The 27,614-nt window shown below is 42.1% G+C and overlaps 1 protein-coding gene across 6 annotated transcripts in view; it reads right to left on the bottom strand.

The window, feature by feature from the left end:
• The window catches only part of nfic (nuclear factor I/C), a 229,968-nt gene that overhangs the window by 118,694 nt on the left and 83,660 nt on the right, over window positions 1–27,614 (bottom strand). For 5 of the 6 annotated variants that reach the window (XM_047375852.1, XM_047375854.1, XM_047375853.1 and 2 more), the window contains exons 4-6: window positions 25,914–26,097; window positions 11,099–11,173; window positions 4,240–4,314 (exon numbers count right to left, since the gene is read on the bottom strand). In XM_047375852.1, the coding sequence (XP_047231808.1) occupies window positions 4,240–4,314; window positions 11,099–11,173; window positions 25,914–26,097 (334 nt within the window). Of the gene's footprint in view, window positions 1–3,250; window positions 3,467–4,239; window positions 4,315–11,098; window positions 11,174–25,913; window positions 26,098–27,614 lie in introns of those variants that run through there. The other variant, XM_047375858.1, reaches the window with a different exon arrangement.

A 27,614-nucleotide genomic window follows, 5' to 3' on the forward strand; every position in this document is an offset into this window, starting at 1 on the left:
ACCCTTTGAGCATCTTCGGCCCTGTCCCAATACTCTCACTTCCACCATTGTGTCCCTGAATTGCGCGTTCTAGTTTATGGGTTTGAGTGTGTAGTGTGTCCCAATTCTCCAGAGTGGTCCTTAGCCCCACCCCTTTTGTGCCCTCAATCCACACTTCGGCTAAGCGCGCATCTAACTTCGCCGAAGTATATTACCCACAATTCACTGCTGCAGATGACGTTCCAATCACAACCATCAATGTTATCAACCATCAAATCAGAATAAGAACTGCGTAAACCTTAGACAGGAAGCCGACAAATTTATATATTTTGTACTGGTTTTCCAGGCTCAACATTGTGAGATACCACTGGCTTCAGAGTGAGTCTGGGCAGTCAGTAGGCCATAACACTTACCTTTCAAACAAACAGAGTCTGGTGTATAAGCCTCATTCGCTTCCTGCACTTTCTTCTCCTTAAAACAATTGTTTGTTGCACTTTTAAAATGTTTTATTTAGCAGCAAGACTGTGAAAACAGTGCCGGTTCCCGCCCTTTTTCATGTTGCAGTTACGGTGCAGAGGTGCAAGTCGATGACGTAACCCCTACTGTCCTAATTCTCCAATTTTGCACGCTTGTAACCTGTGCACCTCAACCCCTACGTGCACTTGTAAAAAGTACACACTTCATAGAGGGGCGTTGGTGTAGTGTGGGTATTGGGACAGAGCCTTCATAGGAGGACACTACATGGCGGCCATTTTGTGTGGGGTACTTCCAAAACCTAGACAACAGTGATTAATCTTAAAGGGAAATTTCAGGTTTTTGTGCCTATTTTTGGCTCATTGAAATGAATGGATGGCTGCAAAATTCAGAAAAAAGATCGCGCTCTTTCACAGCTAACTACTTCCACATACTTTTAACTAGAAACTCCATTTAAAGTTTAAACACGTCACAAGATATTAAGCTATCTTTAAATGATTCAGTTTTCAATATCTCTTACGGTTTATCTAAAATTGCGATTTAAGTTTTATGCAACTTTTTACAAGATTTCAATTTTACCATGTAATCCAATGACGGAATTCTCCAACTGTCACAGTGTGCACTCAGTTGTTTAAACTTCACTGAGTTTTCACAAACAAATTGCTGTTGTTCTTGCAAATTTCACTCTGCAGAAATAATTTATGTATCAAAACGCAGCTCTATCTTTCTGCTTTCAGGAAATATAAGTGTCATTCCCGTAGGTATTATGGTTTTCTTTAAAACACTCCCTGAGCGCAGGCATGTAACACCTCCTGACCCATTGGGATCAATACAAAATATAAGAAAAGGGAGGACTGCGACTCTCAGTGAAATGAGTCGTTTTCGAATCGCCCAACCTCCTGAATGCCAGCGTGTAGAGAGATGAGCCTTGTCAGTTTTTTACTTCAATGGGTCCTCTCACTTAAAGTTCAAGGATTATTTTGGATACTAGTAATTGCTTATAAATGAGAGGTGCTTATTCAAGATGATGCATCCCATTTTATTCAATGGAGAAGGAGATCAACCGTTTCAAACTGCCACTTAACTGTCACCGTGGAGCTGCAGAGGTGAAGCCAGGAGATGGAGAATGGTAGCCATAGCCAGTGTGTCTCTATCTCATTCTGTCTTTCTGTCTGTTTTCTCTGTCTGTGCCTCTCTCCCTCTGTCTTTGTGCCTCATTCTATATGTATTTTTATGTTGGCCATCGACTTTTCAAATTTGTCAGTGTCCATTGCTGAAATTCGCCCATAAATGCGAACTTCTTTCAAAAAGTATTTTGAGGCATTTCCATTTGTCAAAATGTCCTGAACCAGACTCAAATAAAACAACATATTTATGTCTCCAAATGTGATTTATCATTTTATGCTCATTCATCTTTCCTGCTGGCAGTTCTTTCTTGCTTTATTCACATTTCTGCGAATTTTATTACATTCGAATCATTGTTTTGAACAAGGAATTGGGGGTAACTACAGCATGTTAAGCTGTTTTTAGATCGCATTCTTCCTATTTAAGCAGATCAGCCTAAAGTTTTGGTTTTCAAATTTTTCTGCTAATTCATTACATTTCAGCAAATGGTTTGCAGTTTAGCTTCTTTCACTCAGATTTCAGCTGAAGAATTCAGCTTACAGCAATACTGCATTTTCACAGGAAATTTACATTTTCTAGTTTTGCATGAGTTTATTCCTTTTTTTATTAGGGGTGCCAGGCCTCATGTACAAAGCATATTTACAGACAAAAATCTGGCGGCATGTTTTACGCACATAGGGTGGACAAGTTGTAGACAATCACATATGTTCATAAATAGCTGCGTAAAGTTGCGCGTCATTGTGGAACGATGGCAACTTTGGCACAGCTGGAGGACATCGTCAGTGGAAGAAGTCGGAGGGAGTGTTTATTTTTTTCAGAGATCGTACTGATATGTTGGCACATTATGATGCATGGCTTATTGGTCGGTTAAGATTGCCCAGGGCAATTAATTTTTGAGCTCTGCATGGAGCTGGCCACAGTGTTAAAGAGGGAAACCAGAGGAAATAAAGGAGGCAGATTCACATCATTATGATGGTCAGCATTAGGCTATGAATGAGCTCAGTGCAGCAGCTAGACAATGTCGTTTGGTTTAGATTCACACATTGTACAACTAAACAGGTACGAGCTGACAAAAGTTTTATTTTCAGTCAGGTTTGAGTCACTGATGTCATTCAAGTAGTTGTTGGTTTGCTGTAATTCACCTCAAACATCCCTCATGGTGTGTAGACACAATCTCTCTTCGCGTTTTCCCGCCGAAAGGAACCAGTTCTTTGACTGTCACAGCACCATGGTTATTTGGACACGTGATGGGTGACTTCCGACTATTTATACTACTTTGCATATGTATTTAGGGGGGGGCAATCCAAGTGCCACATGCAGCTGCGTCAAATCCACTGCAAATTGGGATGTATGAAGGCTACTTTTTACATAGAAGGAAGTCTGTGTTCATGGAAAACTGGATAGGGAAACAAACATGGTTAATCCCTCATTCATTAATGAATGACAATGGCATTTTATGTGTATATGAAGAATTATTAACAAATATAATCTAATTTATATTCTTTTTTAAAATGACTACCAATAACCCTCACAGTTATATTTATTTCATACAAAAATTGCCTATTAAGACTATTGTTAGACGTTTATAGGCGATAAGTTATGCGTCAATTATACTATGTGTTGTCACAATCAAAGTTTTATAATCTTTATCATTTTATTTTATTTCGTAAAACATCATCCTTATTCATTCGGTCTGATGTGTACATTCAGTTGGTCTCGCACACACTCTCACTCGGTTTTTTCTGATTGGTCTCGTGTATTTTCGCCCAGATTTTGGCTGCTTTGACGCTTCATACAGGACTTCTCTACTCACGCTGTGGGTGAGCAGATCCAGTCAGCATCATATTGCTATACATCATTGGTTACAGTCCATTTCCTCTGTCATTGGCTGTCATAAGAGGAACAACAAGCAGAGCGAGGACAGCTGAATGGCAGATCATCAGGAGGTAAGTTACATATGTCTTACACTGCATAATTATCTGTGCATATTAGGGGTATCACAGCTAATCATTTCCTTGGCTAAATGTTCAGTTAAAACATTTTAGTAACTTACCTTACATACCTTACTCTGTCTGCCAGCAGCATGTACTTGTAAACTTGACATAAGCTGACTGACTAGCATGTCTTTTTTTCTTGTTTGTTTATATCTATATAACAGCCACAGTTACAAAACACTGCCAGGCGGGTGACTTGTTGGTGGGTGCGCGCGAGGAGAGAAATGCTGCTTGATCGAACGCGCAGAACTGTATTTCCCTCACCTTGATCTCTTTTTTGCTCGCGGGTATTTGGCAGTGATACAGTATGCTACTATAAAGAAATATCTCCCCCCTCACACACACACACACACACACACACACACACTTGAACATGCACACCAACCCACTCACACATAAATAGCTTGGTGAATTTGTTCCTTTGAGTCTGTTAGAAATCTTATACCCAGCACTGGAGCTTTGCAAATTTGCCTGCTTTCCCAGTCACCTTAGATTTACCCCAACAGTGTATTTCATCAGAGATAGTTCAGCCAGCATTCATTGGTTAAAATCTGCAGAATGCAAAATTTCTGCATTAATCATTACTCTTTTTCCTCTATTTTGTTGACCCATGCTGAGACACAGAACATTTCACTTTGACTCCTCTGCTCAGGTAAAGAAGACTTACTTCTTGAGACCTGGACCAACTCAGGAACACTGAAAACTCCTGAAGTCACAAAACTTTCCTGGAACTCTGGGCCATCTGCAGAAACAAAACCGTTACACACTGTTGTAAGTCCAGGCCAAATGGAAAGGTTTAGCTTTATATAAAAATATATTGTCAGTCAAAAGCTTGGACACACCTTTTCATTTAATTTCCCTTTGGGATTAATAATGTATTTTTGAATTGAATTGAATTGAATTCATTCAATGGTTTGTCTGTATTTTTATTTCTACCTCTGGTACTCGGTCAACTCCTTAACTATTGGAAATTATTAATTATCTGCAATTATTGGTGCATATAACTTGATGTCCTCTTTCTGCAGAGGATTCACCTCTAAAGGTGCTATTGCTGCTACTATATTTATATTTTCTGTTTTTCATCCCATCGATTTTACAAATGTCTCAGAGCTCATCGGTATAGCTGTGTTTCTTACTTAGACAGATCTACTGAATGAGTTACTGCTGCAATTACTTATATACACGTTTTGCATAACATAGTACATTGTCCTGGACGAGTGCTTCTGTTTTATGGGTTTAGTTTTGTGTGTGTGTGTATGGTCTGTCTTCCCAAGCCACAGCAGATGGCTGCTCACTCTGAGCCAGGTTCTGTTAGAGGTTTCTTCCTGTAAAAAAGAAGTTAGTTTCCTTTCTACTGTCGCCACATGATTTCTCAGGAAAAGGAGTTGCTCCTAAATCAATGACTCAATGCCATCGGCTGGGTTCCCTTAGATTAAAAAACCTTTAGGCAATTTGCTTTAGAATTTAAATTTGTTTGCATTATATTATAACAAGGTGGAATTGTAATGTATGTCAATGAATGTTAATCAGTCCGTATTATGTAAACTGAATCCATTGGTGTAAAATGTCTTCAGATGGGACTTCATGTGAAGTGATACTATTCAAATAAACCTAATTAAAAATGTAATAATAATATAATATATTATTATATATTCTAATATATAATAACATTTTATATATACATATATATATATATATATATATATATATATATATATATATTATAATAATATTTATAGAAAGAGCTGGAGTTTCTTTATGTGGTTTATTATAAATAAATGTGATTAGACCTAGACCTAGTTAAGAAACTCATCAACAATTTTGCTGGCCGGAGTGCCTATAGTTTGAGACATGACATTGAAAAAAATGTCTGAGCTACAAGTTTTCAAAAATGTGAGTTAAAAGGGCTGCTGAAAATGATGCTGGTGTAGAACTAGTTCAGTGTTTCACAGGTGGGAAGAAAACCACACTGCTCCTCCTGAAGCCGAGGTTCAATTATTGGCTGGATTCTCCCTTACCAGGGAGGCTAAGGAGTGTGATCCCCCTGTAGCTGGAACACACCCTCCAATCCCCCTTCTTGTAAAGGGGAACCACCACCCCGGTCTGCCAGTCCAGCGGCACTGTCCCCAACCACCATGCAATGTTTAAGAGGCATGTCAGCCACAACAGCCTCACATCATCCAGAGACTTGAGGTACTCAGGGCAGATCTCATTCTCCCCCAAAGCCTTGCCACCGCGGAGCTTTCTGACCACCTCGGTGACTTCAATCTGGGTGATGTACGACTAATGAACTAAAAAAGACTAATGAATTTGTTATTGTAGAAGCGAGCACGTAGGCCGGATAAAAACAGTCCAGCTGGATAGAATTATTATTATATCTTGGATCTTGCACTTTGACGTCAGAGTTCAGTGTGCCAGAACATGCGCGTAAGTGGAAATGGTACATCGTATTGGTCTAGAGTTTCACATACACACCAGTGTTATGAATCTCAATAAATACACACTGTAAGAGCTGAAGGTGGGGAATTTTAATGAATTTGATGAAGTTGTTTTTGTGCACTGTGAGCAAATAAAGTTTCCCGTGGAGACTGGGATGAAAGAGAATTCTGAGTTTTTTGTTTAATTGTATTGCCGCACTCTTCCACAATAGAAGCTACACCTGGGCTACATTACTGCTCAGCTAATCCCTAACCCTTAATGTTCTCCTTCTACAGATGATGGACTTGGCCCTGTCTTTCAGTGTTTAACAATCTCTCTCTCCTAGACATAACTATTGGCTGAGCTTTTTTTACTGTGACTAACTGTATGTGCTATCTTTCATACCCCAGACTTACAAACTGGCTCAGGGTTTATCTACTCAGTTATTTTCCTCTCCTAGATGAAGTTACTAAAGGAGCTACTGCTACCTTTAATGTTTAACCTTTCTTTCACATAGAAAGTACCCCTGGACCAGTGTTTTTTGTGTGTATACTGTATTCTCTCAATTCCCCAATTGGTCATGACAGGTGGCCGTTTACACTGAGCCTGGTTCTGGTTCTGCTGGAGGTTTCTTCCTGTTAGAGGGGAGATTTTTCTTTCCACTGTCGCTACATTCATGCGCGGTATGATAGGATTGTTGCAAAGTCCCCAACACAATGCGACGACTGTCCCCTGTCACTACATGCTCCTCCCGGAGGAGTGAATGCTGATACAATCTGCTGGGTTTGCTTAGATAGAAAACTTTTTTAACCAATTGAAATAATAAACAAAATTTGACTGTATTGTTTGATAACTAGGATCAACTTCAATTTATGTACTTGACTTGGAATCTGTATGATTTGACTGAATTGACTTTTTAGAGTGCCTTGACAGATGTCCCTTTAATTTTTTTCAAAAAGTGTATATAATATAGGAGTTTCACTTTCTAGAATATGGGACAAAAAATATTGAACTTTTTTTACGATATTCAAATTTTTTGAGATGTACCTGTAGTTTGGTCAGATGAGGCCATATCTGAACTCTGGATGTTTACTGCCGCTATCATTTTTGGACAATGACTGGTTCTGGACATCACCTTGAAAACACCATACCAAAAGGAATGTTTGCACATGGGAACATCATGGTCTGAGTTGTCTTACAGTGTACGGTACTGCCAGACCTCATATAACTTAAAAAAGAATGAATGGTGAAATGAGGACCAAAATATCGAGGCACGTAACGTCGCCCGGTACGGCGGAGCCGGGGTCCCACCCTGGAGCCAGGCCTGGGGTCAGGACTCGTCGGAGAGCGCCTGGTGGCCGGGTTGCTCCTTGCGGGACCCGGCCGGGCCAAGCCTGAACGAGAGACGCGAGGCCCCCCAGTGGGCCCACCACCTGCAGGGGGAGCCGTGAGGGACCGGTTCAAAGAGGATTGGGTGGCGGACGAAGGTAGAGACCTCAGCGGCCCGATCCCCGGATGCTTAGGCTGGCTCTAGGGACGTGGAATGTCACCTCGTTGGGGGGTAAGGAGCCTAAGCTTGTGCGGGAGGTCGAGAGATATCGACTAGAAATAGTCGGGCTCGCCTCTACGCACAGCGTGGGCTCTGGAACCCATCTCCTTGAGAGGGGTTGGACTCTCTTCTACTCTGGAGTGGCCCACGGGGAGAGGCGGCGGGCTGGTGTGGGTTTGCTTGTTGCCCCCCAGCTCAGCCGTCTCGTGTTGGGGTTTACCCTAGTGGATGAGAGGGTCGTATCCCTTGTTGTTGTATCATCAGACCTTCGGCCGCATGTTTTGGACACTCGGGTGAAGAGAGGGGCTGAGCTGTCCACTGATCACCACCTGGTGGTGAGTTGGATCCGCTGGAGGAGGAGAAAGCCGGACAGACTTCGCAGGCCCAAGCGCATAGTGAGGGTCTGCTGGGAACGCCTGGCGGAGCCCTCGGCCAGGGATGTATTCAACTCCCACCTCTGGGAGAGCTTCGACCAGATCCCGGGGGATGTTGGAGACATAGAGTCCGAGTGGACCATGTTCTCCGCATCTATTGTCGATGCTGCTGCCCGTAGCTGCGGCCGTAAGGTCTGCGGTGCCTGTCGTGGCGGCAATCCCAGAACCCGGTGGTGGACACCGGCAGTAAGGGATGATGTCAAGCTGAAGAAGGAGTCCTATCGGCTGTGGTTGGCTTGTGGGAGTCCTGAGGCGGCTGACGGGTACCGTGAGGCCAAGTGTGCTGCGGCCCGGGCTGTGGCAGAGGCAAAAACCCGGGCCTGGGAGGAGTTCGGTGAGGCCATGGAGAAGGAGTACTGGTTGGCCTCGAAGCGATTCTGGCAAACCGTCCGGCGCCTCAGGGGGGGAAGCAGTGCTTCGCCAACACTGTTTATAGTGGTGGTGGGAGACTGCTGACCTCAACTGAGGACATTATCGGGCGGTGGAAGGAGTACTTCGAGGATCTCCTCAATCCTGCCATCACGCATTCCCTGGTGGAAACAGAGGCTGGGGACTCAGGGTTGGACTCTTTCATCACCCAGGCTGAAGTCACCGAGGTGGTTAAAAAGCTTCGGTGTGGCAAGGCTTCGGGGGTGGATGAGAGCCGCCCTGAGTACCTCAAGTCTCTGGATGTTGTAGGGCTGTCATGGTTGACACGCCTCTTCAACATTGCGTGGCGGTCAGGGACAGTGCCTCTGGACTGGCAGACTGGGGTGGTGGTCCCCCTTCATAAGAAGGGGGACCGGAGGGTGTGTTCCAACTACAGGGGGATCACACTCCTCAGCCTCCCTGGTAAAGCCTATGCCATGGTATTGGAGAGAAGAGTCCGACCGATAGTCAAACCTCGGCTTCAGGTGGAGCAATGTGGTTTCCGTCCCAGCCGTGAAACACTGGACCAGCTCTATACCCTCTACAGGGTGCTCGAGGGTTCATGGGAGTTTGCCCAACCGGTTCACATGTGTTTTGTGGACCTGGAGAAGGCCTTCGACTGTGTCCCTCGTGATGCCCTGTGGGGGGTGCTCCAGGAATATGGAATCGGGGGCCCTTTATTAGGGGCCATCCGGTCCTTGTACGAGCGGAGCAGGAGTTTGGTCCGCATTGCCGGCACTAAGTCGGACCTGTTCCCGGTGCATGTTGGACTCCGGCAGGGCTGTCACCGGTCCTGTTTATAACTTTTATGGACAGGATTTCTAGACGCAGCCAAGGGCCGGAGGGGGTCTGGTTTGGGGACCAGTGGATTTTGTCTCTTCTTTTTGCGGATGACGTGGTCCTGCTGGCCCCCTCTAGCCAAGACCTACAGCATGCGCTGTGGCGGTTCGCAGCCGAGTGTGAAACGGCTGGGATGAGGATCAGCTCCTCCAAGTCCGAGGCCATAGTACTTGACCGGAAAAGGGTGGCTTGTCCTCTTCAGGTTAGAGGGGAGTTCCTGCCTCAAGTGGAGGAGTTTAAGTATATCGGGGTCTTGTTCACGAGTGAGGGAAGAATGGAGCGGAAGATCGACAGACGGATCGGTGCGGCTGCCACAGTAATGAGGGCACTGTGACGGTCCATTATGGTGAAGACAGAGCTGAGCCGAAAAGCAAAGCTCTCGATTTACCGGTCGGTCTACGTTCCTACCCTCACCTATGGCCATGAACTTTGGGTCATGACCGAAAGAACGAGATCCCGGATACAAGCGGCTGAAATGAGCTTCCTCCGTAGGGTGGCCGGGCACTCCCTTAGAGATAGGGTGAGGAGCTCGGCCATCCGGGAGGGGCTTGGAGTAGAGCCGCTGCTCCTCCACATCGAGAGGAGTCAGTTGAGGTGGCACGGGCATCTATACCGGATGCCTCCTGGACGCCTTCCTCGGTAGGTGTTCCGGCACGTCCCACCGGGAGGAGGCCCAGGGGACGGCCCAGGACACGCCGGAGGGACTATGTCTCTCGGCTGGCCTGGGAACGCCATGGGCTCCCCCTGGAGGAGCTGGAGGAGGTGTCTGGACAGAGGGACATCTGGGCGTCTCTGCTGAGTCCCGCGACCCGGTCCCGGATAAGCGGAAGACGACGAGTACGAGTACGAATGGTGAAATGTACTGAGATATTGATTAGAATCTGAAGATGAAATGTGTATGAATTTAAACGTAGGACAATGACACAGCCAAGAAAACTCCAAAATAGTTGCAGAGAAAGAAAGTAATACTCCTACGATGGAGTCAACAAACTTACTAGCACAAGATTAAGTCTATGGAATAAACTGAAGATCAGAGAGCAAAAGATATGAAGACAGTTTGTGTAGAAGAATGGGTCGAAATCACATCTGAGCAATTTATGTGTACAGTTTCTCCCTATGTCCGGAAGTTTCCATTACCATAATAAGATTTACCACGAAGTGTTCAGTATTATAGTTTTTATCTATAACCTCATTCATGAACAAATTTGCTTTGATTTCTATGTATGTGTGCATTAATGGGGAAATCTGTATTTGTAGAATTACTGCTTCTCCTTATTTGTTTGCTTGTTTTTAGTTGTTCATTTTTATTTGATCACTCCATAGGGTGGGTGAGGGGCCTCTATGGTCTTGTACAATGTAGTTGTTGAAGGGAAGAAAGTTCTTTAATAAAAACTTTTTGAGTTAAATAACTATCCAATGAAAGCAGCCATGGTACCCAGCCTTTCATCCAGCCTTGCATTGAAATTAATTTTGTTGTAAACTGATGTTATATAAATAAACTGTTCAGAATTTACATAATATGCAAAAGGACTTATAATACTCATCAAACTTATCTATGACTGTATGTATTAACTGGTCCTTTAAAAAGTAAATACACTGTTGTTAGTTATTATACTCCCTAATAGTCCTGACAGGTGGATGATCTCTAATGTTTTCTTGCCTGAAGATGATTCAGTTTTCTTGATTACATTCCTTGTTGTCAACTCATGTGTTGAATGGCAATAAAAGCCTTATTTCAAACTCGGACTATAAGTGAATATTTCAGGTATCTAAAGTGTGTTTTCACTCTATAAAGGAAAATAATGCTGTACACAAACAAGTTGTATTGAGACAACTCTTACATGGGGAAATAAAGATCATTAAATAAGATTTATAACCTATAGTGGGTGTCCGACTGTCTTCCTGATCAGAACCCACTCCTGTATGACTGGGACTGCTGCTCCGGTCTGCCTCTGAAAAAAAATAAAGCAAGAATGGGTATGACAGTGCTCTACACACACACACACACACACACACACACACACACACACATATAGATATATAGACATACATTCAAATATACAAGTGGACAAAATTATTGGTACCCCTTAAAGAAAGAAAAACCCACAATGGTCATAGAAATAACTTGAATCTGACAAAGGTAATAATGAATAAAAATTCTATGCAAATGAACAAATGAAAGACAGACATTGCTTTTCAAACATGCTTCAACAGAATTATTTAAAAAAATAAACTCATGAAACAGGCCTAGACAAAAATGATGGTACCCCTGAAAATAATGTGACCAAAGGGACAAGTTAAATCAAGGTGTGTCCATTAATTAGCATCATAGGTGTCTTCATTCTTGTAATCAGTCAGTGGGCCTATATATAGGGCTACAGGTAGTCACTGCGCTGTTTGGTGACATGGTGTGTACCCCACTCAACATGGACCAGATGAAGCGAAGGAAAGAGTTGTCTCAGGATATTAGAAAGAACATTATAGACAAGCATGTTAAAAGTAAAGGTTATAAGACCATCTCCAAGCAGCTTCATGTTCCTGCGACTACAGTTGCACATATTATTCAGAAATGTAAGATCCACGGGACTGTAGCCAACCTCCCTGGACGTGGCCGCAGGAGGAAAACTGATGACAAAACAAAGAGACGGATAATACGAACAGTAACAAAGGAGCCCAGAAAAACCTCTAAAGAGATTAAAGGTGAACTTCAAGCTCAAGGAACATCAGTGTTACATCGCACCATCCGACGTTGTTTGAGGCAAAGTGGACTTAATGGGAGATGAGCAAGGAGACCATTGTTGAAAACAATTTATAAAAAAGCCAGACTGCAATTTGCCAAACTACATGTTGACAAGCTACAAAGCTTCTGGGAGAATGTCCTATGGACAGATGAGACAAAAATTGAACCTTTTGGCAAGGTACATCAGCTCTATGTTTGCAGATGGACAAATGAAGCATCTGAAGAAAAGAACACTGTCCCTACTGTGAAACATGGAGGAGGCTCTGTTATGTTCCGGGGCTGCTTTGCTGCACCTGGCACAGGGTGTCTTGAATCTCTGCAGGGTATAATGAAATCTCAAGACTATCAAGGGATTCTAGAGAGAAATGTGCTGCCCAGTGTCAGAAAGCTTTTTCTCAGTCGCAGGTCATGGGTCTTGCAACAGGATAATGACCCAAAACACACAGCTAAAAACACCCAAGAATGGCTAAGAGGAAAACATTGGACTATTCTGAAGTGGCCTTCTATGAGCCCTAACCTAAATCCTATTGAGCATCTTTGGAAGGAGCTGAAACATGCCGTCTGGAAAAGGCTCCCTGCAAACCTGAGACAACTGGAGCAGTTTGCTCATGAGAAATGGGCCAAAATACCTGCTGAGAGGTGCAGAAGTCTCGTTGACAGTCAGAAATCGTTTGATTGCAGTGATTGCCTCAAAAGGTTGTGTAACAAAATATTAAGTTAAGGGTACCATCATTTTTGTCCAGGCCTGTTCCATGACTTTATTTTTAAAATTGAATTCTGTTGAAGCATGTTTGAAAAAAAATGTCTGACTTTCATTTGTTCATTTTCATAGAATTTTTATTCATTATTACCTTTGTCAGTTTCAAGTTATTTCTACGACCAGTGTGGGTTTTTCTTTCATTAACCGAGGGGTTCCAACAATTTTGTCCACGTGTGTATTTGTTGGCAAATTGTTGGCAAATTTGTTGGCAAAACCCTAACCCCCACAAATTTATCATCTTATTCCAGCTTTGAGGTGAACTTGTTTGAACTTCTATCAGTTCTCCCTGTGTTGTGGCTTGTTCTATATAGACCTCCGAGATAAAACACAGACTTCTTGTGGATTTTGCTGATTTTTTGGCGCCCTGCCTAAATACGATCGCATTTTAATAACTGGATATTTTAACATTAATGTTTGCTGTCCTGAAAAGCCATTGGCCAAAGACTTTTTATGTTTTATTGATTCTTTTAATTGTTTGTTTATCGTCGACACATGTGGCCCTACTTTGGATCTTGTTTTAGCTCATGGTTTTAATGTCGCTGATCTGGAAGTTTGTAACACTGTATTTTCAGACCATTTGCCTGTGGTGTTTGAAATGTCACTTATCTGTCATTCAGTCAAACCTCCCACTCCAGCACAGCACTCTTGGGTTATAACTCCTCTTCTGCCACTAGTTCTCGGCTGCCTTTTCATTTATGATCTGTCCTAGTGATTCTTTGGGCATTTATTTAGATGTTGAGGCTTTTTTATCTTATTTTAATTAAATCTTTCAGACTGTTTTAGATATGGTGGCTTCACTTGAATTTAAAATGCCCTAAACCCGGCTCTGAACCCTGGATAAACGATGCCATGCACACTGCCAAACATGAATGCAGGAGAGCTGAACAGAAACAGAAAAGGACAAGTTAAAGGTGTCCATCCAGATTTTAAGAGATTGCTGGCGTTGCTATCAAACAATTGTAAAAACTGCAAAAAACAAACATTTTTCGGATATTATCGCTTCTAACTGCAACAATCCTCGGATTCGTTTTAAAACCATTAACTCTGTTGTTAATGTCGCTCAATCAGCTGGTCTGGAGAACTCGACTGAACTGTGTGAGAACCTTTTGAGCTTTTTTATTAACAAGACTGCGAGCATTAGAGCCCTCATTAGCCCTCCTTCTCAAGGTGCTTCCATCTCTTTTACATACTCTGTTGTTTTTAATCACCAGATGCACAGATTAAATCTGTAGATCAAGTCCAGTTTTAATCATTTGAGGTAACAGGCCAAAATCAAACCATTTCTTTCATGGCATCATTTTGAGATTTTAATTCATGCTTTTATTATGACTGTTAAATTATTGCAATGGTCTTTATGTTGGGCTGAGCCAGTCTTAAATTAATCGCCTTTAGCTGGTTCAAAAAGCTGCTGCTCGCCTTTTAACTAGTACAAAGAAACATGAACATATCAGTCCTGTTTTGACATCTCTCCATTGGCTTCCGGTTTGTTTGAGTATTGATTTTTTAGTAAGTATATGCGTTATTATGAACTCAGCATATATGCATCTGTACATATTTACCTGCACACACATAATACAACAGAAAAAAGAAAACAAACAAGCAAATAAACAAAAAAAATTAGTGTCTTGGCAAACAGTTAACATCCATTTCAGCAATTGAAATCAATCAAAATGGTCCTCATGGACTCACATGAGGGGTGAGCAAACCCACCCAGCGTCTTCCAAGACGAAACCCACAGAAGGGACTAACACAACTTCTTAGAACCCACAACATCTTTACCTGTGTGACCCAGGACAGAGTTATCACTTTCCTTGCAACCAATAGAAGAATTTGTAGTAACTGGATTTTCCTTTTTCCAATATTTCCTCCTGGGGTCAAGCCCAATATGTAGTGCGGTAAGGTGAACTTAAAAATATTTTGAATTTCTGTCTGAACTCCCTGCCAGAATGATCTCAGTGTTGGACAGTCCCAAAAAATGAGTGTGATCCCCAGTCTGATTACAGTTCCGCCAACACAAATTTGTAGCACTCCTGTCGTATTTTGATATACTAAAGGGCGATTTAAAGAATCTCATTTTCAATTTCCAATCAAATTCCTTCCAACCTGGACTATGGGTGATCTTATGACCATTTTCACAAACCCTCTCCCACTCCTCGTCTTCAATAACAATGTTCATTCCCAGTTCCCACTTTTGTTTTATGTCTATAGAATTGTCAGAGAAATGCATCTGTAAATGTTTGTATATATTAGACACCATCTTCCTCTTACTATTTTCCTCTATGCATTTTATCATAAATTTCTCCAAGGGTAATATATTTTGTTTCAAAGTAGGCCATTCATTGTGTGATAAAAGATAATCCCTTAATTGTAAGTATCTGTACAAATCTTTAGAGCATAATCCATATTTGTCTGGTAGCTGCTTAAATGACTTAAGGGGTTCTCCATTAAATAACTGGTTAATTCTTATTAATCACTGTTGTGCCCATCTTTGGTATCCTGCATCCAGTTTGTTTGGAAAAAAGTCAATAATCTTGGCTATTTTCACTATGTGTGATATTGTTAAAGGTGCTCCTATTTTCTTCCTCACCAGGGACCAAACCCTGTGCGTACAGATAATCCACTCATTTTCAACTTTTAAATCTTTCCATTTCTTTCCCTCCATAAATGGGATCACTTCAAGAAGTACCAACTGGCACGCATTGTTCTCCAGACCATTCCAGTTTGTCTCCTCATCTTGTACAAACCGTTCGACCACGACACGAAGTTGTGCTGCCCAGTAATACATTTTCAGATTGGGCAAACTAAGATCACCTTTTTCTTTTGGGCTTAACAGTAGTTTCTGTCTGATCCTTGGCTTCCTCCTTTGCCAAATGAAGTTATTAATGATTTTATCTAAAGTTTTGAAAACAAAGGCCAGAATCCAAATAGGGAGTGCCTGAAATAGATACATTAATCTTGGGAGTAAATTCATTCTCACTGTTTCTATTCTGCCCAATAAGGACAGAGGAAGAATCTCCCATCTGGTTCGGTCCAATTTTATTTGTGTGATTAGTCTACCATAATTTTCCTTAAATAGTTGCGAGGTTTGTGGTGTGATCATATCGCCTAAGTATTTAAATCCCCTCTTTGGCCAATTAAAAGTGACCTCTTTATCTAAACTTTTTGGACTCTTGCCCACCAGCATCAAAGCCCCTGACTTGGTTTCATTAATCTTGTAGCCTGAGATTTCTCCAATATCTCCTAAACCAGTCATAAGCCTAGGGATTGAACTCAGAGGGTTAGAAATATACAAAATAATGTCATCCGCATATAATGAGATTTTATGAGTGACTCCTCCTGCCGTTACTCCATGAATTCTAGAGTCTGTCCGTATACTTTCCACCAGGGGCTCGATACTAATTGCAAATAGTAGAAGCAGAAGAGGACATTCCTGCCTGGTTCCTCTTTTTAAACTGAAGTTCCTTGAGGAATATCCATTCACCCGCACCCTGGATGTGGGTCCAGAATATAACACACTAATCCAATTAATAAAATCTCTATGAAATCCCATTTTTCCTAGTGTGTATTTCAGGTACTGCCAATCTACCCTATCAAATGCTTTCTCAGCATTTCTCTGATTCTGATTTCTCTGATTTCTCTCTGATTCATAAAGCATCTCATAGTAAGCTGAAAAAGGTTCTGCTATGTCTTTAGGATGGGACATTGTTTTCTTTGTAAAGGGATGTATTATCTTTTCCACTGTGCGATCTGCCTGTTTCTTGCGCACCTGAAATGCTAATAACCTGCTAGCCCTATTACCTGATACTTTTGATTAGCAAACCGTAATGCACCCTCAGCCCTATGAGTCAACAAGTTATTCAATATTTGCCTGTATTCGCTGAGAGACTTTAAGATAGTTTCATCATTTGTCCTTTTATGTTCCTCCTCCAATTGCTGTTAGTGATTTTCTAGTTCTACCTGTTCTTTATTGCGTTCTCTTTTAATTCGGGATGACAAAGAAAGGAGCTTGGCCCTCATTACCACCTTTGCAGCTACCCAAAGAATAGACACTGATACCTCCCCATTATCGTTGTGTTCCATATACTCGTTCCAGGCTTTTTTAATTCTCTGAACTACTTCTGGGCAGCTCAGAAGCGAAACATTCATTCTCCACTGTTTAGGTTGTTTATCATTCCCTAAGTGTTTTGTCATAACAACTGGGCTGTGGTCTGATATTCTTATTGGCCTAATGTGATAATTTGTGACTTTATGCACGTCTCTCTTTAAGACAAAGAAGAGATCTATTCTGGAATAGCTTCCGTGAACCTTTGAAAAAAAGGTGTAATCATGCTCCCAAGGGTGACCTTGATGCCATACATCTATCAGCCCCAATTCTTCAATCAGAATGAGCAATATTTTAGCCTTCTGGGGCACTGGTCTTTGTTCAAATGGGTGTTTATCCATTTTGTGGCTCATCACACAGTTAAAATCCCCTCCTGCTATTATAAATCCATCAGCTTTAGTTGTCAAAAGAGCTGAAATGTCCTTAAAGAAGCTAGAATCATCTTCATTAGGTGCATAGATGTTTAAGAGAGATATTTTCACCCCTCTAATTATACCCACAGCCGAGATGTAGCATCCCTTTTTGTCATCATACATCTTCTCTAAAGCAAAACCTAGTGATCTGTGACACAGAATGGCAACTCCTCTCTTTCTACCCCTTTCACATGAAGCACTATACACCTGCCCCACCCACTCTTTTCTGAGTTTTTTGTGTTCTGTCTCATTAAGATGAGTTTCCTGAAGCATTGCAATAGAACAGTTTAATCTTTTCAGCTGGGTCAGAATCTTCTTTCTCTTCACGGGATTATTTATTCCATTTATATTATAAGTAGTTACTGTTAATGTGTCCATTTTTGTAGCTTATCTCTTTTAACTATACTTAATTATAATCAGGGTGAAGTCAAAAGCTGCAATTACATAGAAAATATTGTTTGCCTAGAGACACAAAGTGGTAAAGAAACAAAAACGTTTTCCTGAACATGAAAAACAACTGTGAACTTCCAGTAACTCGGTGGTTTGACCCTGAAATGAAGTGAACACAAACACAAGACTACAACCAAAGTCAGGGGGTCCCAACCCCCGATCTTCTTTGGGCAGAGAGATGGGGCTCTCTGGGTGGTGTGCACAAAGTGCCTGGGCAATGGTTCTCCAAGATGTCCCTGAAGTATCCACACCCCTCCATAATCGTGAAATTTGCCTCATCCAGTCTTCCTCTTCCTCCCTTCCCCACTGTCCTGTAGCTTATTTTTCAACACTTCTTTTATAGCCTGATTCTATATATTGAACTCAATATTTTGTGATAAATGATATTCCCTTACATGTCTAGTCTTATTTACTATTATTCTATTGTTATTGTCTATTATCTTCCTTACTGTTCATCATAAATTTAACTTTAACTATTTACCTCTCATCCAGTTCTCGACATGATATGGCGATCTCACTCACAGAAAAGGGCTCTCTTCTCTGAACTCCATTATCCAGGGTTATCACCCTGGACAATGGCTCTGATCTCAGCTGCGTTCAGCTATTGGCTCTTTCTTTTCTTTCCCTGAGTTTTCCATCCATCTCATGTCAGCTCATGTTCCAGTATATCTCTGTCCTCCAAAGAAGATTCAATGCAGAGTTCTTTCAGTGTAGAATGCACTGCTAAAAGTGAGGGGAATAACTTTATGCCCTCGTTTAGGAAGAGTTTCAGCTGGGCTTGGTACGGTGACTGGGCCCTGATATTTTCTTTTAGCTTTTTTATTACCTCTCGGACTTTCTTCCTTTTCGTCTGTATGTCAAATGAGTAGTCATGGTTGAAATAAATCATGTGCTCTTGGTACCATATATTATTTTGTTTCCAAGCTTGTAAAAGCACTTTTTGTTTTACATTAAAGTCCAAAAACCGGGCTATGATGGATTTTGGGGCCGCCGCTGTGGCTTTAGGCTTCGGACCTGACGCTCTGTGTGCTCTTTCTAGTTTAATAACAACTTCTTCTTGGAACTCTAAAGATGTGCTTAGGAGGTCTGTAATACAGTTTATCATGTCTTCCTTTTCCACTCCGTCTGGAATGCCATACAGCCTGATGTTATAACAGCGGAGTCTATTTTCCATGTCGTCACATTTAGCCGTGAGGATAGCTTCTCTTTCCAACAAATATCTCAGTGCTCTCTTCTGCCGTATGCTTCAGTCCTCTGTTGCACTTACTCTGTCCTCCGCTTCAGTCAATCTTCTGTCCAGCCCCTCCACTCGATTCTTCACGTCCTCCATAGATGACTCTACCCGGTGTAAAGAGCTCTTCAGCTCCTGAAATGAGTCAATGTTTTCCTGTCGAAGTTTTCTTAGTTCCATTAGCATCACTGTTTTCCTGCTAGCATCTCCCGTAGCTTTCAACGGTGTAGCTTTGGCTAACGTTAACTGCTTGGAGCCTGTTGTAACATCGTCTTTTCTACTAGCCTTCATGTCTTTCTTTTCTGACTTCTGACTAGAACTCCGTACTCTTGAGTCCTTTCCCTTCAGTTTGGTACTCATTTATCACTTTTCATTACTTGTTCGGCTATATACCGGTGGGTCTGGTGGAGCTGCAAAATTAAGCGTCCGTCCGCTTCATCTCCTTCCCCGAAGTCCTCTGCGTATTGATTTTAAAGTTGTTTTGTTTTTAAGTGTTTACATGGCCTTGCATCTCAGTATCTGTCCGACCTGATTCAAATGTATGTTCCCTCACACTCTCTCAGGTCGTTTGACCCTTACTGTTGGTTGTCCCAAAGCCAAAAAGGAAGTCGAGAGGTGACCGACCCTTTTCAGTTGCTGCCCCAATTTGTGGAATAAGCTGCCATATTAAATTAGACAGACAGACTCATTTGGTGTTTTTAAGGCCTCTTTTAAAACAACATTTTCCTTGTATTGTATTGTATTGTATTGTATGACCTTCTCCCATTCCTCTTTTGGATCATCCAGATGGTTATTGGCAAACCTCAGATGGGCTTGGACATATGCTGCCCTGCAGGATTTTAATCCATGGCGACGTAGTGTGTTATTAATGGTCTTCTATGAGACTGTGGTCCCAGCTCTCTTCAGGTCATTGACTAGGTCCTGCCATGTAGTGCTGGTCTGATCCCTCAACCTTCCTCATGATCATTGATGCCCCACAAGGGGAGATCTTGCATGGAGCCCCAGACCAAGGGAAATTACGAATTTATTCAATTTTCTTATAAAGGTGACAAATACTTATGTAATGCAATAAATTGCTAATTAATTACTTAAAAATCACGCAATGGGAATTTCTAGATTTTTGTTTTAGATTCCATCACTCACAGTTGAAGAGTACCTGTGATGAAAATCAAAGACTTCCACAGACTTTGCAAGTGGGAAAACTTGCAAAATCGGCAGTGTATCAAAAACTTGTGCTCCCCACTGTGTATATACACTCACCAGCCACTTTATTAGGTACACCTCGCTAGTACCGGTTTGGATCCCCTTTTGCCTTCAGAACTGCATTAAGAGAAACTTTGGTCCATATTGACATGAAAGCCTCACACAGATGCTGCAGATTTGTGGGCTGCACATCCATGATGTTCCACCACATCCTAAAGGTGCTCTATTGGATTGAGATCTGGTGACTGTGGAGGCCATTTGAGTACAGTGAACTCATTGTCATGTTCTAGAAACCAGTCTGAGATGATTTGTGCTTTATGACATGGCGCGTTATCCTGCTGGAAGTAACCATTAGAAGATGGGTACACTGTGGTCATGAAGGGATGTTCATGGTCAGCAACAATACTCGGGTAGCTGTGGCATTGACACAATCCTCAACTGGTACTAAGGGGCCCAAAGTGTGCCAAAAAAAAATCCCCCACACCATTACACCACCACCACTCTGAACCGTTGATACAAGGCATGATGGATCCATGCTTTCATGTTGTTGACGCCAAATTCTGACCCTACCATCTGAATGTCGCAGCAGAAATCGAGATTCATCAGACCAGGCAACGTTTTTCCAATCTTCTATTGTCGAATTTTGGTGAGCCTGTGAGAAATGTAGCCTCAGTTTCCTGTTCTTAGCTGACAGGAGTGGCACCCGGTGTGGTCTTCTGCTGCTGTAGCCCATCCGCCTCCAGGTTTGACGTGTTGTGCGTTCAGTGGTTTTAGACCACAATAATTTATTAGTCTGGTGTAGGGCCTCCTTTTGCGGCCAATGCAGTGTCAATTAATCTTGGGAATGACATATACAAGTCCTGCACAGTGGTCAGAGGGATTTTAAGCCAATCTTCTTGCAGGATAGTGGCCAGGTCACTACGTGATACTGGTGGAGTAAAACGTTTCCTGACTCGCTCATCCAAAACACCCCAAAGTGGCTCAATAATATTTAGATCTGGTGACTGTGCAGGCTATGGGAGATGTTCAACTTCACTTTCATGTTCATCAAACCAATCTTTCACCAGTCTTGCTGTGTGTATTGGTGCATTGTGTGGAAAACAGTAAAGGTGGACTCATCAAAGAACAATACATGTTTCACATTGTCCACAGCCCAAGCTTTGCGCTCCTTGCACCATTGAAACCGACGTTTGGCATTGGCATGAGTGACCAAAGGTTTGGCTATAGCAGCCCAGCCGTGTATATTGACCCTGTAGAGCTCCCGACGGACAGTTCTGGTGGAAACAGGAGAGTTGAGGTGCACATTTAATTCTGCCATGATTTGGGCAGCTGTGGTTTTATGTTTTTTGGATACAATCCGGGTTAGCAAACAAACATCCCTTTCAGACAGCTTCCTTTTGCATCCACAGTTAATCCTGTTGGATGTGGTTCGTCCTTCTTGGTGGTATGCTGACATTACCCTGGATACCTTGGCTCTTGATACATCACAAAGACTTGCTGTCTTGGTCAAAGCACGACGTGCACCAACAATTTGTCATCTTTTGAACTTTGGTATGCTCCTCACCCTATCTCTAAGGGAGTGCCTGGCCACCCTACGGAGGAAGCTCAATTCAGCCGCTTGTATCCGGGATCTCGTTCTTTCGGTCATGACCCAAAATTCATGGCCATAGGTGAGGGCAGGAACATAGACCGACCGGTAAATCGAGAGCTTTGCTTTATGGCTCAGCTCCCTCTTCACCACAACGGACCGGCACAGCGCCCCCATTACTGTGGCAGCCGCACCAATCCGCCTTGAAACCTCCCACACTAAAATGACAGGTGTTTCAGTTTCATTGTCCAACCCCTATATATATACAGTACAGACCAAACGTTTGGACACACCTTTTCATTCAAAGAGTTTTCTTTATTTTCATGACTATGAATATTGTAGCTTCACACTAAAGGCATCAAAACTATGAATTAACACATGTGGAATTACATACTGAACAAAAAAGTGTGAAACAACTGAAAATATGTCTTATATTCTAGGTTCTTCAAAGTAGCCAACTTTTGCTTTGATTACTGCTCCGCACACACTTGGCATTCTGTTGATGAGCTTCGAGTGGTAGTCACCTGAAATAGTTTTCACTTCACAGGTGTGTCCTGTCAGGTTTAATAAGTGGGATTTCAAGCCTTATAAATGGGGTTGGGACCATCAGTTGTGTTGTGCAGGAGGTGGATACAGCACACAGCTGATAGTCCTACTGAATAGACTGTTAGAATTTGTATTATGGCAAGAAAAAAGCAGCTAAGTAAAGAAAAACGAGTGGCCATCATTACTTTAAGAAATGAAGGTCAGTCAGTCCAAACAATTGGGAAAACTTTGAAAGTGTCCCCAAGTGCAGTCGCAAAAACCATCAAGCGCTACAAAGAAATTGGCTCACATGTTGACCGCCCCAGGAAAGGAAGACCAAGAGTCACCTCTGCTGTGGACGATAAGTTCATCCAAGTCCCTAGCCTCAGAAATCGTAGGTTAACAGCAGCTCAGATTAGAGAACAGGTCAATGCCACATAGAGTTCTAGCAGCAGACACATCTCTAGAACAACTGTTAAGAGGAGACTGTGTGAATCAGGCCTTCATGGTAAAATAGCTGCTAGGAAACCACTGCTGAGGACAGGCAACAAGCAGAAGAGACTTGTTTGGGCTAAAGAACACAAGGAATGGACATTAGACCAGTGGAAATCTGTGCTTTGGTCTGATGAGTCAAGGTTGAGATCTTTGGTTCCAACCACCGTGTCTTTGTGCGGCGCAGAAGAGGTGAACGGATGGACTCTACATGCCTGGTTCCCACCGTGAAACATGGAGGTGGAAGTGTGATGGTGTGGGAGTGCTTTGCTGGTGACACTGTTAGAGATGTATTCAAAATTGAAGGCATACTGAACCAGCATGGCTACCACAGCATCTTGCAGCGGCATGCTATTCTAGCCGGTTTGCGTTTAGTTGGACCATCATTTATTTTTCAACAGGACAATGACCCCAAACACACCTCCAGGCTGTGTAAGGGCTATTTGACCAAGAAGGAGAGTGATGGGGTGCTGCACCAGATGATCTGGCCTCCACAGTCACCATACCTGAACCCTATCGAGATGGTTTGGGGTGAGCTAGACCGCAGAGTGAAGGCAAAAGGGCCAACAAGTGCTAAGCATCTCTGGGAAATCCTTCAAGACTGTTGGAAAACCATTTCAGGTGACTACCTCTTGAAGCTCATCAACAGAATGCCAAGAGTGTGAGGAGCAGTAATCAAAGTAAAAGGTGGCTACTTTGAAGAACCTAGAATATAAGACATATTTTCAGTTGTTTCACAGTTTTTTGTTCAGTATATAATTCCACATGTGTTAATTGTTAATTTATAGTTTTGATGCCTTCAGTGCGAAGCTACAATATTCATAGTCATGAAAATAAACAAAACCCTTTGAATGAGTTGTGTCCAAACTTTTGGTCTGTACTGTATATATATATATATATATATATCATAGGGGTGCAACAATACATGTATGTGTATTAAACCGTTCAATACAGTGCTCCCAGTTTGTACGCATATGAATTGAAAAATACTTTTTAAAATGTATTTCTTTTATCAACTTGTCTACAGATGAAGCACCCTGGGTTGAAATCTCAGTGGATCTGCATTCGACTACACTGTCTAGGCTGCATTGTTGAGCACAGATCCACTGAGTGCATCCCACGTACAGTTGTTTCTGCAGAAACAACTGTACTCCTGTTTGCATCATAAAACACTAAGGTAGGTGACGACATGAGAAGTTCTTTTATTTTATCAAAATCAATTTGCTGTGCTGAGCCACAGGTCCATGCTGACTTTGATCGCAGCAGTTCATACAGTGGTTGTCCCACTGTGACTAAGTTTGGAATATAGTTCCCCAGGTGGTTGATCATCCCAAGGGCTTTCTTTACTTCTTGGACATTTTCTGGTGGTTTGAGGTTTTTGACCGCTGATACCTTGGCAGGGTCAGATCGCACTCCATCTTTGTTGATCACCTGGTCCCAGAAGTGGAGCTCTGTCTTTCTCAGTTCACAATTCTCTGGGTTCAGTTTCAGGCCAGCTGATTCTAGTCATTCCATAACTTTTTGCAGCCGTTGATTATGTTCCTTCATGCCTTTGCTATGGACACTGATGTCATTCATATAGACGGCAACCCCTTCCAGCCCCTCCATGGTCTCCACCATCTTCCTATGGAAAATCCCTGGGGGACTGGCAATCCCAAAGGGAAGACATTTGAAACAATATCTTCCATATGGGGTTATGAAGGTAGTTAACCTCTGACTCTCCCTATCCAGAGGGATCTGCCAGAACCCTGAAGCTGCATCCAATGATGAAAAAACTGTGGAACCACTCAGCTTTGTGCAGCATGAATCGCTCCCTCTTAACTGCTTTATTGAGTCTTTTTAAGGCGACGCAGGTGTGGACCTTTCCATTCTTTTAAGGAACTGGAATCATTGGGGCACACCATTTAGTTGGTTCTGTTACTGTCTCCACAATGTCATTGGCCTCTTTTAGGTGAGGGATGTGGACTCTTTGTGCTGTATGTATAGCATAAGGCTAGGCATTTTCTTGTAACAGTATCTTCACAGGCTGTGTTTTCAGAATACCAAACTCACGATCACTACTGTTAATTTCATTTACTCTCTTTATTAGCACCATTGCTAATGATGCTGGTCTACTCAGGTTGTTTACTATATCACCTCTGATAACATTAACTCGAAGTGAATATGCATTATTTTTGTAGCTGACGTGAGTTATGAACTCTAGCTGCAACACTTCAATGATGCCACTCAACAGAGAGTATATGGAACACTCACCACAGAGATTGTGGTGAGCACTGAACAAGTAGGTATTCTTTTATTAATTTTGAAATTGTATTTTGCTACTGCATAATTTGTAAATATTGTTTAAACAAGTACAGTTAACAGTTTTGTTAATATTTCTTCAGGACCAAGCCACAGGCACCACAGAAGCAACCACCTCCACAGAGACTCAAGCAGCAGACTCCTCAGATTCACCATCAGCATCTCCACCAGAGAACAAGTCAGCCATGAAGGAGTTGTTTGGAGAACTGTTCATGGCACAGGAGCCAAAGACAAGCTCTGTAGCCGAAGTGGCAGAGGGGGAGATGAACTTGTGTAGGTTAGCAGACTGCATTCTCACAGTACCCACCAGTAGCTCCATCAGAGTGGTTCATTTTATAAGCCCTGTGTTTTTGATTTATATACTGCTGAGAATATGCCCCAGAAGTAGCTTTTTTTTTTTGGAAAGAGCTATTTTCCAAAGAACATGGGTGATTTCTCCATGAGAAACCTATTTTATTTATACATTTATTTATTTTTATTTTGCTATTTCAAAAGTATTTAATTTAAAAACTGCACTCTTGAATTTAAATAAATGTTTGTAATTAATTTAAATAAATTACAAGTTAAAAAGGGTAAGAAAATCTTTTTTTGTATCGAACAAAATATCGAACTGTGAGACTAAAGTATCCAACCGAACTGACACATGATTTTTGTGTATTGTTGCACCCCTAATGGTCGCCATTACAAAACACTACAGGTCCAAAAAACAACGCACCAGCAAGCCCATCCCCACATGCTTTCCCGCCTCCACATCTCCTCTTCCAGTAGGTTAGATACATAACATATATATCTCTATCTTTATATATATATATATATATATATATATATATATATATATATATATATATATACTGTGTGCGTGTGTGTGGGTGTGTGTAAGCAAGTACCTTTCTCCTGCACATAGAAAGCAAGGTAGAGGTCAAGCTCTTTCACAGAGACAGAGATGTGTCGTGGTTGGACACAGAGTACAGGATTGGAGCACTGGCCTCCCTTAACCAGACGTTCTCCATCTGTGCTTTCTAGAGGGATTCCTTTAAAGAGGATAACCATCACCAAGTCCAACCTCCACACCTGAAATACACAGATCGCAATCATGAACTAATGTGAAATAAGTGAAATAATTATCACTATTCAATTCAGTTTTCAATTCAGTTTATTTATATAGTGCCAATTTACAGCACATGTTGTCTCAAGGCATTTCACAAAAGTCAGGTACATACATTCCAATTAATCCTAACCATTGAACAGTGCAGTCAGATTCAGTTATTTATTGAAATTGGAAAAAAAACTTTTCTATCTAAGGAAACCCAGCAGATTGCATCCAGTCAGAGACTTGTAGCATTCACTCCTCCTGGATGAGCATGTAGAGACAGTGGACAGTCACTGGTGTTGACTTTGCAGCAATCCCTCATACTGAGCTTGCATGTAGCGACAGTGGAGAGGAAAAACTCCCTTTTAACAGGAAGAAACCTCCAGCAGAACCAGAACCAGGCTCAGTGTGAGCGGCCATTTGCCACGACCGACTGGGGGTTTGAGAGAACAGAGCAGAGATACAAAAAGAACACAGAAGCACTGATCCAGAAGTACTTTCTATGGGAAGGAAAAGTAAATGTTAATGGATGTAGCTCCTTTAGTCGTTTCACCTAGAAAGAATGAACAGATAAACTCTGAGCCAGTTTTCAAGGATAGAGTCTGAAATAGAGCACATATAATTAGTTACAGTAAAAGCACAGTTAATTGCCATGTCTAGGAGAGAGAAAGTGTTAAACACTGAAAGACAGGGCCTTGTGGATCATCGGTAGAGGGTGAGCATTAAGTTGTTGCCAGCAGAAGCTTGGACGATGCCCCTCTCCAGAAAGGTGTCACAGGTAGACACAGAGTCAGGCCAGGTGTAGCTTCTAGGAAGAGAAAAGAGGGAGAACAACAAGTTAAAAGCTGAAATAACAGCAAATAACGCAAAATTGGAGAGTATTGTGACAGTGTAGCGAAGAGAGTGAAAGTGGTCATTATGTCCTCCAGCAGCCTAAGCCTATAGCAGCATAACTACAGAGATAGCTCAGGAGAACCTAAGCCACTCTAACTATAAGCTTTATCAAAAAGGAAAGTTTTAAGCCTAGCCTTAAAAATAGACATGTTGTCTGCCTCACGGACTAAAACTGGGAGCTGGTTCCACAGGAGAGGAGCCTGATAACTAAAGGATCTGCCTCCCATTCTACTTCTAGAGACTAGGAACCACCAGTAAACCTGCAGTCTGAGAACGAAGTGCTCTGTTAGGAACGTATGGAACAATCAGATCTCTGATGTATGATGGAGCTAGATCATTAAGGGCTTTATATGTGAGGAGGAGAATTTAAAATTCTATTCTGGATTTAACAGGGAGCTAATGAAGGGAAGCTAAAGTAGGGGAAATATGATCTCTCTTTTTAATTTTCATCAGAGCTCCTGCTGCAGCATTTTGAATCAGCTGAAGGCTTTTGACTGCATTTTATCGACATCCTGATAGTAACGAATTAAAATAGTCCAGCCTTGAAGTAACAAATGCATGGACTAGTTTTTCAGCGTCACTCCTGGACAGGATATTTCTACTT

Source organism: Girardinichthys multiradiatus, chromosome 9 (genome assembly GCF_021462225.1).
Source record: "Girardinichthys multiradiatus isolate DD_20200921_A chromosome 9, DD_fGirMul_XY1, whole genome shotgun sequence".
Lineage (NCBI taxonomy): Eukaryota > Metazoa > Chordata > Actinopteri > Cyprinodontiformes > Goodeidae > Girardinichthys > Girardinichthys multiradiatus.